Genomic DNA, 15403 nt, shown 5'->3' with positions numbered 1-15403 from the left:
TTGAATAAGTGCCATATTAATGGTAATTTCATTTATTTTCTATTTTTCATATCAGTACTGCCATAATGTGAATCTTAGTTCATAAAACATTTTGTACTATGCAATCATTTCCTTGAGCTAAACACTTAAAAGTGGAATTTCTGTGAAATGAGGTTATATATAATAAATGTTGGTATATATTGCTACGTCATCTTTCAAAACTACTAGATTAGTTTACACTTGCCCTAAACAATGTTTGATAAGGAATATTTTCCACTACCCTTTACAACACTTGATATTATCCATGGTTTTAAATTTTGGTGATCAGAAATATGAAAAAGAGGTCTTTTAAATTTATATTTTTTAGTTGATATTGAGCCTCTTTTTATGTGTTGACTGATCCTTTCTATTTATTTTTTGTACATTACATAGTTATAAGCTTTATCCATTTTTAATTCTGGATTTGAAATAGCTCATCACGAATTAAATCCATTAAATTTTTGTGTCTTAAATATGTTGTGTATAATTTTCCTTCTATAAGTAATTTTTTAAAATTTTGTCTTTTGATAGACAAACATTTAATGTTTTTATCTAGTAAAATGGATACATCATTCTCTTTTTTATGTTTATGATCTTGGCATAGTCTATCTTTTTTCTTCTAGTACTTTAAAACTATATTGAAATTTTTAATCCATCTAGAAGTTTTGGTACAGCATAATTTTTAAAAATCTTAATTTGGCTAGGATATTGACATAATTTACTGAATAATCCATTTCTTCTCACTGATTTTAGGTGTCTGCAATATTTAGCTAAGTAGAGAAAAAGTGCCAGACTCAACCTATATAGTTTAATTTAATCATCACCACTACCCTCTAAAGTATAATTATCACCATTTTGCAGATGAATGTACAGATGTCCAGAAAGTTGAATAATATCCCCTATGTTTGGAAGCCATAGTAATTAAAACAGTATGGTACTGGCATAAAAACAGGCACATAGGCCAATGGACCAGAATCAAGAACCCAGAAATAAATCCACACCTAAGTTCAACTAATATTTGATAAGGGAGACAAGAATATTCAATGGGGAAAGGATAGTTCTTCAAAATGATGTTGGGGAAACATGGATATTCACATGCAAAAGAAAGAAATTGGACCCCTGTCCTATGCCATTCACAAAATGAATGCAAAGGGATAGGGAGGGTGGGAGGGAGATGTAAGAGGGAGGAGATATGGGGATATATGTATCTGTATAGTTGATTCTGTTATAAAGCAGAAAGTAACACACCATTTTAAAGCAGTTATACTCCAATAAAGATGTTTAAAAAAAAAAAAAAAGGATTAAGGACTTAAACATAAGACCAAAACCACAATATTCCTAGAAGAAACATTGAAGGTAAGTTCCTTGACATTGGTCTTGGTAATGACTTTATGGATATGACACCAAAAGCATAAGCAACAAAAGTAAAAATAAGTGGGACGACATTAAGTAAAAATTTTCTGCATAGCAAAAACAACAACAAAAACAATCAACAAAATGAAAAGCCAACCCACGGAATGGGAGAAAATATTTGCAAATCATATATCTGATAAGGCATTAATACCCAAGTTATATAAGGAACCCATACAACTCAGTAACAAAACAAACAAACAAACAATCTAGTTAAAAAATGGGCAGAGGATGCGAATAGACATTTCTCAAAAGAAGACATACAAATGCCAACAAGTACATGAAAAGGTGCTCAACATCACTAATCATCAGGGAAATACAAAATGAAACCACAATGAGATGTCACCTCACATCTGTTAGAATGGCTATTATCAAAGAGAAGAGATAGCCAGCGCTGGTGAGGGTATAGAGAAAAGGGACCTCTGGTGCACTGTTGGTGGGAATGTAAATTGAAGCAGCCATGATGGTAAACAGTATGGAGGTTCCTCAAAAAATTAAAATAGAATTACCATATGATCTAGCAATCCCACTTCTCTGCATCCTGATGTTCACTGCAGCATTATTCACAATAGCCAATATATGGAAACAATGTGTCTGTCAACAGATGAATGGATAAAGAATATGTGTCATATATACACATGTGTGTGCACACACATACACACACACTAGAATATTATTCAGCCATAAAAAAAAAGAAAATCCTGCCTTATGTGGCAACATAGGTGGTCCTTCAAGACATTATGCTAAGTGAGTTAAGTTAGACAGAGAATGACACATACTGTATGATATCACTTTCATGCAGAATCTAAACACATCAAACTCATAGAAACAGAGAGTAGAATGGTGGTTTTCAGGGTCTGAGGAGTGGGGGAAAAGTGGTGATGCAGATCAGAGTGTACAAACTTTAAGCTATAGGATGACTAAGTTCTGGGGATCTAAGGTACAGCATAGCAACTATAGTTAACAAAACTCTATCTTATACTTGAACGTTGCTATGAGAGTAGAGGTTTAATGTTTTCACCACCACCACAATAACAAAATGGTAATTACATGAGGTGAAGGATGTATTAACTGAACTTATTGTGGTAAACACTTTATAATATATATGTGTTTCAAATCACATTGTATACCTTAAATTTAAACAATGTTAGAAGTAACTTTGTCTCAATAAAGTTGGAAAAAATAAAACTTGGCCATAACTGTACAAGCTTTAAGTCTTTTCATATAACAAAGAAAATAATAAGCATAATTAAAAGGCAAAAAAGAAATAGAAAATAAAAGCAAACAAGAGAGCATACCAGCTCACAGAACTGAGAATTGCAAGGGATATTCCTTCAGGAACAGACGGATCTAGGGGTTAAACAACATCACCAGGACTCAGTCCTTAGACATTGCCCGATTCTGCTTTCTTCTTAGGCCAGCTCTCTTTCTTCATTAAAAATGTTTGGCCTTGGCTTGGAGAATTCACAAAGTTTATAAGTACAGGTAAAATAGCTCTACTTTCTCTCTCCCAGCATCTGTATTGTGGAAAGAGCCCCGGTTGACCCTGCTTGGGTCATATGCCTATCTCTGAACAGTTCACTATTTTCTCTCTGCCACCAACTGTTCAAACATGTTTTTAAGTCAGTCCCTTCAAAGCAATTGGAGTGATATTTTAAGAATAAGATCCTAACTCTCCTGCTTAAAATCCTTCATCAGTTTCCCACAGCTCTTTGGACAAAGCAGAAAGCCCTTTAAATGGTCACTAGGTCCTACATAATCTGGCCATTTTTCACCTCACTAGTTCATCAGATATTACTTTCCCACTCAATGCTCATGTGCAGTCGGTTCTGTGAAAGCACTGATCTTATTCACTGCTCAGACTCTCTTGATTAGACTTGTAATCCCCAATTTCCCCTAGCCCTCTTTGCCTAATAATTCCTATTTATCCTTCTCGTCTCACATTGTTGTCCCTCTTTCTGTGGACTGACCTAATGCTACCTACCCATTAGGTTAGGACAACTGTTATATTTTCTCTCAAAAAAATTTATATTATACAATATAAGTGATTATCTAATGCTGTCTTCCTAACTGGACTGTAATCCCTACATAGAGACAATATGTATTTTATTTCATATTTCCATCATATCCCCATTTCTTAGCATTGTCCAGTATAAACTAAGTAATTTCTCAACGAATACTTCTAAAAGTAAACACATGGATATACTTGTATGTTTCCACATTTCTCTTAAGTATGTTTATTGAGGGCTTAGTTAGATAAGTAACCCTTCATTGTATACTACTAATATGATGTCTAATCTTCATCATAACCCAGAAAGGTAAATATTATTATTTACTTTACAGATAAGTAATATGTAAATAATTGCCCAAGGCTGCATGGCTAGTCATAGAGTAAGGATTTGAACCTATGTTGACCTGATCAGAAAAACTGAACTATTACAACTAAATCATACTGTTCAGCCTTTAAAAAAAAAGATTAATAGTATCTGTCCAAATACATTCCAAGTCAAACCCATGCCTCTACGTATGGTAAGTAATGCAAACAGTATACGTAGGTAGTCTTGTACAATGAACGAGAAGATATTTTTTCTGCCTTTGTGCTTGTAGACAGGTACTTCATTTCAATATTTTGAGCTAATCCATTTACTTTCACACATACAGCACCGTAGCAAGATCCATTATTTAAGCTTGCCTCTATTTTAATGAAAGCAAGTTCAATATTCTCTGTAAAGGTCAAAATACTAAGCACATTATTATCTCTCCAAATTTTTAATAGACAGGTATAATTCAGATGAGATCAAGAAAAAACAATTTTACAGCTTCCAGAAAAAAAGAGAAGTTAAAGATTGCCTAACAACTACATTGCTAAAGTTTCTTTAGAGAGTTTATAATGGTGTTTCAAACTGTAAGCCATTGAATAGGCCCTTCTACTCCTTCCTATGGGACTATCACTCTGGGAGGTCAGAGAGCGGTTGAATTCTTGGTGCTGATTGAAAACTTCTTTTCTCTTAAGAACTTCAAAGAAGTATTTTCCTTGGCCTTTTGTGGAGACACTTCCCATGTTTTCACTCTGCAGAAAATGATCAACCAGCCTTGAATACCATCATCTAGTCATTTGGAAAGAATGAGAAGAAAGTAATTATTATGGTTTCCTGTTTGTATTGTTGCTTTCCTACAATAGATACTGTTTCCCTGATCCAAAACTGCTCTGAAATTGAGCATCTGAATACAGACTAAGGAAGGTAGTAGGCAGCAGAAAAGAAGGTAGGAGTTTGCGTGAAGCCAATACTCTCTTTTTCAACTAACGTCAAAGCAGATAACAGAAAATCAAGGGAGAAGGGACAGGAGTGAGAGGCTTTCACACCTGAAAAAAGTAATGTGAGTTGGTGAAATAAATAGATCAAGAAGTTGATGGACTATCATGAAATGGGCAGTACAAGGGTGTACTGATGGCTTGTCAACATCCTAAAGGAAGAAACTGAAAACAAATGTGGGGGTCTTAGACAGAAGTTGATATACAAAGAATTTGAGGAATTGATTATATTTTCTACAAGGACAGGAAAGTGATGAATACAAACAGTCAGAGATTCATGATACTGTGCAGTATGATTTTGAATATACTCCTCTTGCCTTTACAAGTTGCTTTTAATAATATAACTTTTGATTTTTTTTCCCTCTTCAAGGTTTCTTCTGATAATCATTTATCACATAAGCAAGTATATATAAAAATTGTATATAAATGTACTAAATGTACATATGAATATGAAGTGCTCTATAAATAACCTTAAAATAGCTGAATGCTTATACAAATGAGTATTATAGCTTAATATTTTAATATCATGGACCTTTTACTCCTTTTAATTCTTCATCTACTATGTAAAATTTGATTTTACACATTTATATTCAATCAGCTTGATTGAACTCTCTTTCTTACTCCTTACATCTTTATAAATTAATGGGAAGTCATTTATACATCTAGGAATCAGTGATATGAGACCTATGTTAAGATTTCATTTCTACTGACATTTATTTTGTACAGTGAGAGAACCCTCTTTCTCTGCATTATGAATGAATCAGAGGAAAGAACTCTTGCTATTAGTTCAAAATCAGTATAACAGATAAACTGTCAGCCTTTCCCAAGTAGAACATCAAATCATTCAATTTTTGAAGAGTTTCCGCAAAAGAAGAGAAAAATAGTTACGATATATGGTATTTCAATTTAATGATTATTTAAGACATGGAAAGAATCATAATTAAGCAAAGTCCACACACTTTATGAGTTACCTAGAATAATTAATAATATGAGAACAACAATCCTTTATACAGGAAAATGCTCTGTGTAGTCACTATTCCCTCAGATTATCTTTTAAAATTACATTTATCTGTTATTTAGAATGATAACTATAAAGTAAATAAGCTAAAACAGAATAAAAGGAGCTATAACTTTCAGTAAAGTTTTGTGGGGTTCTTGGAGGCTATTTGGGGGCATTTTTGAGAAATCTTATATGAAAACGTTTGTCTATGAACAAGAAACAGCAAGTAATTCCACTTTGAATTTTAAAAGTAAATATGGATGGAATAATAGGGAGTGTGTAGTTGTACCATTCTAGAAAATAATTTGGCACTTTCTTAAACTCAAAAACAACTAACTAAAATGCTCTTATCATATGACCCAGCAATTATACTCCTCGGCATTTGTTCCAGACAAAGGAAAATTTACATCACACAAAGACCTGTACACAGATGTTTATAGCAGCTTTATTTGTAATAGCCCCAAACTGGAAACAACTCAATCATCCTTCCATGGTGAATAGTTAAACTGTGGTTACCCATACCATAAAATACTACTAGTAATAAAAAGAAAGAAACTAATAATACACACAACAACCTAAGTCAATCTCCAGAGATGTATTCTGAATGGAAAAATGCCAATCTCAAAAACGTTATTATAGACTGTATTATCTCAGTTATATAACATTTACAAAATGACACCAGATTATAAAGATGGAGAACAGATTTGTGGTTGCAGAAAGAGAGGGTGGGTGGGTAAGGCGGAGGTGAAGATAGTAGGGAAGTGGGTCCCCTTGGACTGAGACTTAAACCATCTGTGCTCTTGGTCCTTAGGCCTTTGGCCTCAGATTAAACTGTACCATGGACTTTCCTGGGTCTTAAGTTTGTAGATTGCAGACAAGGGAATTCCCAGCCTCTATAATTGTGAGCCAATTCTTTATAACAAATTATATAAAATATGTAGATATAGATATAGATAAAAATATCCTATTTATTCTGTTTTTCTGGAGAACCCTGACTAATACAGTATAATATACAAGCTAACTTAAAATAGACCATAGACCATATGAACCAAAACTCATAATGCTTCTAAAAGATAACAGCAGACAAAACTTTTGTTACCTTGGGGTTAGACAAAAATTTCTTAGATATGATGCCCAAAGCACAACTTATAAAAGGTAAAATTGATAAATTGGACTTCACCAAAATTAAAAACTTCTACTTTTCAAAAGACAGTGTTAAAGGAACAAAAAGGCAAGGCTAAGACAAAGAAACAGTACTTACAGAATCTGTAAAGAACGCTCAATGCTTAATAGTAAGAAAACAATCAATCCAATATAAAATAGGCAGAAGATTTGGTGGCACGTCACCAAACAAGATATATGGATAGCAAATAAGCACATTAAAAAATGTTCAACATCTTTAATCATTTAAATGCAAATCAAATCCACAATGAGATACCACTACATAATATTAGGAAGGTTAAAATTAAACAGGCTGACCATACCAAGTATTGATAAAGATATGAGGAAACTTCAGCTCCTGAGTTGAGTTCATTGCTGTTGGGAATGTAAAATGGCACAACTACTTTGAAAAACAATTTGACAGTTTCTTAAAAAGTTAACCCTATACTTACCATATTATCCAGCCATTTCTGTCCAAAGGAAATGAAAGTGTATGTCCATACAAAGACTTGTAAATGGATGTTCACTGCAACTTAATTTTTAATAGCCCCAAATGGGAAACAGTCTGAATGTCTAGCAATAGGTGATTGGTTTAAAAAATGTGGCATATCCATGCAATGGAATAGTCTCAGTAATAAAAATGCATGAATATTGATACACACAGCAACATGTATAAATCTCAAAATAATTATGCAGAGTTAAAGAAACTACATAAAAAGAGAGTACATACTGTATATTTCTACTTACATAAAATTCTAGGGAATGTAAACTAATGGGTATTGAGTAACAGAAAGCCGGCCAATGGCTGTCTGAGAGGAATGGGCTGGGGGAAGTGATTACATAGGTCATGAGGAATCATTTGGAGGTAATGGATACATTCATTGCCTGGATTGAATACATATAGCTGATGATTTCAGGCATCTGTCAAAACATCAAATTGTATACTTTATGTATGAGCAGTATATGTCCTGTATACTTCAATAAAACTATTAAGCATACACACACACACACACACACACATGCACACATACACACAAGGTTCCTCTCTTAAACTATATTGGAAGACATTATTCAATTAAGTAGTCATAAATTGAAAAGATATCTTGATAGGTCTAAGTCTGACTTGAGAAAGAATTTTATACAGTTTAACATAGGGTCCTCCTTAAGGCTCCAGAATATAGGAGAAATAATACATGAATCGGGAGATTTTGTTTCCCTGTTTTAAAACTAATCATCATCACGGATGCTGGTAATTCACTTTCTCAAGCATTTGTTAGAGAAGGTAACTTTCACAGATATGATCCCTCTTTAAATTACAATCGCATAGTTAATGCTATTCCATCCCATCTCACAAATGCTCTTATCGTAACAATTTGCATCCCTTAATAAATACAGTTGGTAACTAATGGGAAGATAAACAGGATTTTGATGTTTTTATCTTCTGGGAACTTATTAATATTTTATGAAAACCACATATAATTGGGTTTCAGATGTCTCAAATCACTTTTCAGACACCCAGAATAACATTTGAAGTCTTTATAGGCCCTTCTTATTCAATAACTATCCCTCCACTAAAATTATGTTTTTCAGTATAAATCATAATACACTGAATAAGTATTATTTGATATAAAAGGGAACAGAAATGGTAAACCTTAAGTGGCAGTTTTAAAACATGGCCTCAAATTCTTTGGCACTTCTCCCATCAACAAAAAATATAGAGATAAGACTAAAAACCTTTGTTACTATGGTAATCTCTATACCTCCTCATAAATAACCACCACACTTTGTTTAAAATTATTTCAAAACTTTTTTCTTACTTGTGCCAATTTGACTCAAATATCAAGGTAATCTTAGTTGCAGTGTACCAGAGGTCTGTAAGAAACTTATATTTTATTTTATTTCCATTTCTTTTCCCCCTTCTTACATTTCATATATTCTTCTTTTTTCTTTCTTTTCCCCTTTTGATGTTTTTTGTTTTATGACAAATATCACTTGTTCTGTTTCTGCATGAAGTTCTCACATGGAATTGACGTCAAAATGTGTGGTGTGTTAACGGAGCAAAGGGTTGGCTTTAGAATGGTGTGTTTTGTTCCTTACCTTAATTGGAAGGTTAATTTCTGTCACTACTTCTCCCTAGAGTTTTGATATAGGCAATTGATATTTGTTCACTTTTATGAAAAATACAGTGGTGCTACACACACAGTGACTGGGGCTCTGCAATATGAAAGAAGTGGAAGGTAAAGTGGGCCATGGTGACTAAGTAGGCAAGCAAAGTTATCTGCCACAGATCTCTCTCACTCCTTCAGAAATAGCTTTGCTTAGGAAGATTCATATTAAAATGGTAAGTTTGGACGCAGGCTTCTGTTTTATTTCCCCTTGATTTTGGTGTGTTTTTCAGCTGCTGAAGGAATGGTGTGCAACCATCTCTGTTCAAACGATGGGTGTTGGGGACCTGGGCCAGACCAGTGCCTGTCGTGCCGTCGCTTCAGCAGGGGAAGGACCTGCATAGAGTCTTGTAACCTCTATGATGGGTAAGGCATCTTATGATGTCTCTGTCTCATGAGTTTTGAGGTACTGATTGGTTCAGATATTAAAATGATAATAAAAGGGTAAAATTTCAGAATGTTTATGCTGGCCAAGATTTTTAAGTAGAGTTTTTGTTGCATAAAGGAGAAAACATATAAAAGAATTCTTTTAAGGGGAAATCATTTTATTTGAATGAACAAGATAAGTCAAAATGCATATTGACTATTATGTACATATTTAAAAATGTGTACCAAAATAGATAATTCTTAATAAATTATAGCAATTTATGCTTATGCAAAATTGAAAAATATATTTCTATTTTCTTTATGAGGGACATTGTGATAAGTAATATTTCCTCCTCAGTGTCTCAACCATCTTGTTTTTTTTCTCATGCTTTCCTATTAATTTTCACCTGGAATGACTGCATAACTTTTGATTTTTTTTTTTCCATTTAGGTTGCGTGTCTATTTGATTGTGTATTAGGAACAACACACATTTCTATGTCTCAGACAACTGCTAAGCCCTATAGAGAAATTACCTTTCTAGTTTCTAGTTGAAAAGGTTTATGAAAGTGTTCTGTCACTTTCTAAAAATAACCTAAGCTATATTTTACATCAAATATTTTAAATTTTATCTACAGTACTACAATAATCAAATTGACAACAATAAAACTTAGTATATACCTTGTTGCATGGCATTTCATATACTCATAAAATCACTTTATCCTAACATACTATTTCATGCATCACAGTGGTCCTTCATTCGTGTGATAATGCATTTTTTAGTACTGTCCCTGAGTCAAATTTTCCTATATTGCTCACTGAAAGGATTTTCAACAGTTTTGTAAAAGGGTAGTTTTGAAGTTCTTTCTTCTTCTGCCTCATGAATTGTCCCATTTTAATAACCGTTTTCATGATCCCAGATAACATTTTATTTTTGCATTTTACATTAGAAGGATAAAAGTCTATGGATCTTAACAATATTGATATGTGTCTTCTTTGACAGATGACCAAACCAATTCCCTCCATGAATTTAGGGGGAAAAAAGATTGAAATTAAAATTAGAAGTTTAAGTATAAAAACAATTTTAAATAGGAATTTAATAGTTTGAAATGGTGATGATGGTTGCACAACTCTGTGAATATACTAAAATATGCATTAAATTGTGCACTTTCAATAGGTGAATGTCATGGTATATGAATTATCTCTCAATAAAGGCATTACTGAAAAAAGGGTTTAATAGTTTTATCAGGAAAATTTCAACTTGAAATTTTGTAAAACACATCAACTCATAAATTCGATAATGAATAGCAAATTATTTTCTACTTGTCTCATTGAATTGAATTGTATTAATGCTTGTTCACATTATTATGAAAGATATTTCCTGTACATGAAATACATCAGATCAGATATGATTCTCTGTGTGTGTGGCAATTGATGCCATTAAAATGGAACTAATAGACCTTAATTCCATTGTGTTACATTAAAAGTTTATTGAATATGTATGTGCATTTCTAAGGAAGGAATAGATTATAGAAATCATTTTATCAAACAGAAGCATCTTATAAACAGTGAGAAGTGGGAAAATTAAGTGTTGACCAAAGTCATAACATTGTAAAAGCACCAGACCAACCCTAGAACTCAGTATATCTGATTTTCATCCTGTTTCTTTACAGATGCCATTGTTTTTCTTTAATATTTCAGTTTTAAACTTGTCAGAAATATGAAATTGATATATATGTGGATGTATACACTACCCTCTGTCTCATTTTTGTGAAACAATGAAAGCTAAGCAAAGGAAAAATACTGGTTCCCTAAATAAACAACACTGATTATCCTATTGTTTTTGAAAGCTTAACATTTTCCAAATCATTAAATCAAATATATTAAAGAAATATAAAGTTCTTAATGTAGTTTTGCAGCAGTAATGGGATCCTAGGAAATCATGCACAAGGTTTAGTTTAAAAGATAACAAATGAAAATATCTTATAAATATCTGATACAATTCTTGCCTACCCAGTGATAGATTTCCCCACCTCCAATCTTGTGGTATTGCCAAATTACTTCCAACTTTGCCTGGCAGGTAAGACAGTCTTTGAGGAAATATAAATTCAAATTCTAACTTAATCAATTCCTACTTGAAATGTCCATCCTCTGATAAATAACCTAATTGTCCTAAACTCTGTTTTCTTACATGGAAAATGGGAATAATAATGATGTGATTATTATTATTATAATATCATATTATAATATTATAATAATGATTGTGATTATCAAATGAGAAAAGTCTTGTTCGAATTCCTACTGTTAAAACAATTATCTTCATTTCCTTTTTGTGTCTATTAATCTGAGCTTATTAAATAGTTAGGTAGAACAGTCACTTTATACACTGCTGAAAATAAATACAAATATGACATTTACCAAAATCAGGGAACTAATTTATATATAAAAATAGTTTGACTATCATTAAAGAATAAATCCTAAAAAGAGGATATTTTGAAGGGGGAAAAAAAATTCAGTTAATCCTGGCTGTCAGCACTCAAATCCAGATCATATAAGTCACTATATTTTGGCAACTCCTAACTACAATGCACAAGTATTCAAAATGAACAAGAAAACTAATTGCAATGCAATCTTAATTTTTTTTTTCTTATCTGGCAACATGGTTAAATGCTTCTGAAACTTTAATAACAACAGAGAAACATCAGAAAGAGTGCCAGTCTAAGATCTTTGTAGGCAATTTATGTTTAATATTCACAACCTCTCATCAAAACACCCTTTTTTTCCTTTTTCAGAGGATATTTAGGGAATGAGGTCTAGAGAAGTTAAGAGATGTAAGACAACAGTATTAATCTTGGTGCTGGGAACACCAACCAAATCCAAAGTATTTGCTCTAGATCACAGGATTGGCTAAGGTAACACACACACAACAAAACTGTGAGAAATATATGGCAGCAAAAACACAAAGCTCAGTAAGCAAAGCTCATGCTCCCTAGAATGTGAATTTTTAGATCAGATTCAAGTGAAAGGGGATCTCTGGCAAAGTCACAGCAGAATCACTAGGGGACAGGGAAGAAAAAAGGCAATGATGGAGACAGTGACAATAAATAAATTGCAAGGAGGATCTGTTCTGAGAGCAGAAGGGAAGAGAGCCAGAAACCATACAGACAGAAGTCTACTCTATAAAAGAGAAGGCAGCTAGGTTGCCTCCATGATTTTTTATGACATATTCATTTTACTCCTCAACTCTGTGTATGGGGAAGGGAGTTTTGGAGAAGAGAAAGAAAAGCATGACCCATGTTTTAGTACCATAAAAATTATTACCTTCATTTAGTATCCTGACTCTTTAGTCACCCAAGAAGCTGTTTTCAGAAACAGTGCTTTGCTGATGATTGCAGGGTATGCTGTAAATATCATATAATTTCACTTACACATAATGCTTTTGATGCTTTTTACAATTTAGCTACCACCCCATCCCCCCCGCCCCAATACCAGGTCATTTTGACTTTTATATTCTGAAGATTTCCTCTATTGAATACTTTATATCACTCATTGATGAAACATGCAAAATAAAACGTTTTTTATGTAACTAAGATGTTAAACTCAAGAAAATTCATAAAAAGTGAATCCATAGCAAACCAACACTTCACTTTGAGTGCAAAATCCATGTAACTGAATATGTACATTCATACATAAATAAACCATAGATTTATGCTATTTATTTTGAAAACCAAGCCATTATTTTACCTTGAAATATATGTAGTCTTAATTTAACCAACAGAAAATACTGCCCACCCTTTAGATTTCAATCATCTGTTAAGGCTTTATAATAACCAAATGAGATAGTTCACTATGAAAAAAGAGTGATTATTTCACTCCAGGGAAAAATAAATTTGAATTTATCACCTAGTTAATCCATAGTTGCCATATTTGCAATGCTATTAGTTTGGAATGGTCGCTCATGATACAAAGGCACAAAATAATGAAGTAGCTATAAATATTTAGTTGTTTTCTTAATGACTCATAACTGACATTCTAAATTGTTTATACCCAGTACCTCATCCTCTCACACATTAGTGGAAATAGTGTGTTTTAAACATATTGTACATGACTGATACCCAATTACTGAAATGAAAACTTTTAGGATAGACATTAATTGGAAAACTTATATACTGGTAAATTTAATATTCAAATAGCCACAAAATGTAAGGTTTAGGGAAGTGATGACCATCATCCCACATTTTAATTAGAAAGTTTTAGAATGTTACCATTAAACTATTTTTTATTTTATATCATATAGAATTCTTCAAAAAGAATTTAAACTGAAAAAGATGTTGTTATATTAGATCAATAATCTAAGAAAATAAAATCTACCATTAAAAAGATATTTTCTCTAATTCTCCAAGAAAGATATTTTAAAAGAAGAAAAGAAATCAAGGTGTTTTTTGAAGTTTCACTAAAAATAAATTGAAGAATCTTGGGATTTGAAGGACAAGGATGGGGAACATGCATGTAACTTAGCAACAAGAAAAATACAATAGTTCTGTCAACGTTTAAAAAATAAGCCTTCAGCCAAGAGTAAAATTTTATATAGAGACAAACAGGCACAGACTCACTTAAAATAGCAGAAATGGTTCTGCTGTGTCATCAAAAGAGTCATCCTTTTTTTTCTTTTCCTTTTTTTTTTTTTGAGACTGCTGGAATCTCTCTCACAAGAGAGAGGTTTCCTGAATGAGTCTGTCGTTGAACCCAATGGAGGGCCAGGAGAGCCATCTGGCTGCAGTTTATCTTTTCTCCTAATGGAGAACTTGCTCATTAATGTACAGGGAAATGATTCTGATGCTCCTGGCACTTAGAGAAACAAACTCTAGAATTTACTTTGCCAATAGGACTTTTAGCAGATGTTACTTCATTTGTTAAGTTGACAGCTTGTTTGCTTACACTGCCTCATGCTGCTGATGTTTTCACAGTGAATTTCGGGAGTTTGAGAATGGCTCCATCTGTGTGGAGTGTGACCCCCAGTGTGAGAAGATGGAAGATGGCATCCTCACATGCCATGGACCGGTAAGCCTGAAGACATCTACGGTTGTGTTGGCTTATTTAGTTTCATGTATGAATGTCTGTCAAGTCATTGATTTATCATTTATCCATCCATTAAATAGGTATTTACAGCATGCTATGGGGAATCACATTCAACATTCTCCCCTCAAGAGGCTTACAGCTTAGTAGTAGTGATAAAATATTTAAAACTTCAGTTTCTTAAATATTTATGTCCCAGATAATGTATTTAAAAAGAAGATATGGAGTTGTCCTTGAAGATTGCACAGGGCTGAAAAGAGAGATACACAAATAATTATTGAAGCAAAATAATTGATAAAATATGCATAAATTGTTATATGAATACATTTGAGGGAGAAACTAAATCTTTGAGATGGCAATTGGGACACCAAGGAAAGCCAAAGAAAAGTGATGTTTGAGCTATGCTTTGAAGAAGAATCTAGAATGAGGAAACATGTAAAGATATGTAAATGTGAAAGTTCATGTTGTATTTGAGGTAAACTGTAACACGTTCGTACCTGTGTTTAATCATTTAACTATAATGGCGTTATGAAGGAAAATTGAAAAAAAGGAGGAAGACAAACACTCATAAACTAAAATCTAAAGCTGTGTGATAAATACCATGGCCGAGAGAAAAACTGAGCTATGATGATTGAAGGAGGGGCTATGGGATCAAGAAAGTCTTTATGCATAAGTTGACATTTATATAGTTTGAAGTTAGTCTTGTGGAGAAAATGATAATTATTTTCTAGACCTTCCTTTGGTTCCCATCATTCTTAATAATGAGGCTTTTTCTTAATAATGAGGTCAGTATGAGTTTGTCATTCCAAAGTGTCATATTCATCCTTCTTTAGACAAATTTCCAGTTTATTTGTGTATTGAGTCATCATTCAGTAAATAACTTGGGGACCAACACTT

General features: G+C 32.9%; 1 protein-coding gene across 4 annotated transcripts in view; it reads left to right on the top strand.

Annotated features, from left to right (window-relative positions):
• Window positions 1–15403, top strand: part of ERBB4 (erb-b2 receptor tyrosine kinase 4) — a 1123927-nt gene that overhangs the window by 833901 nt on the left and 274623 nt on the right. For all 4 annotated transcript variants that reach the window (XM_036858278.1, XM_036858280.1, XM_036858279.1 and 1 more), the window contains exons 13-14: window positions 9301–9433; window positions 14398–14491. In XM_036858278.1, the coding sequence (XP_036714173.1) occupies window positions 9301–9433; window positions 14398–14491 (227 nt within the window). The remainder of the gene's footprint in view (window positions 1–9300; window positions 9434–14397; window positions 14492–15403) is intronic.

The sequence above is a fragment of the Balaenoptera musculus genome, chromosome 7 (assembly GCF_009873245.2).
Source record: "Balaenoptera musculus isolate JJ_BM4_2016_0621 chromosome 7, mBalMus1.pri.v3, whole genome shotgun sequence".
In the NCBI taxonomy this organism is placed as follows: domain Eukaryota; kingdom Metazoa; phylum Chordata; class Mammalia; order Artiodactyla; family Balaenopteridae; genus Balaenoptera; species Balaenoptera musculus.
Note: the sequence above shows the minus strand (reverse complement) of the source record. Positions and strands in the feature narration are given on the sequence as shown.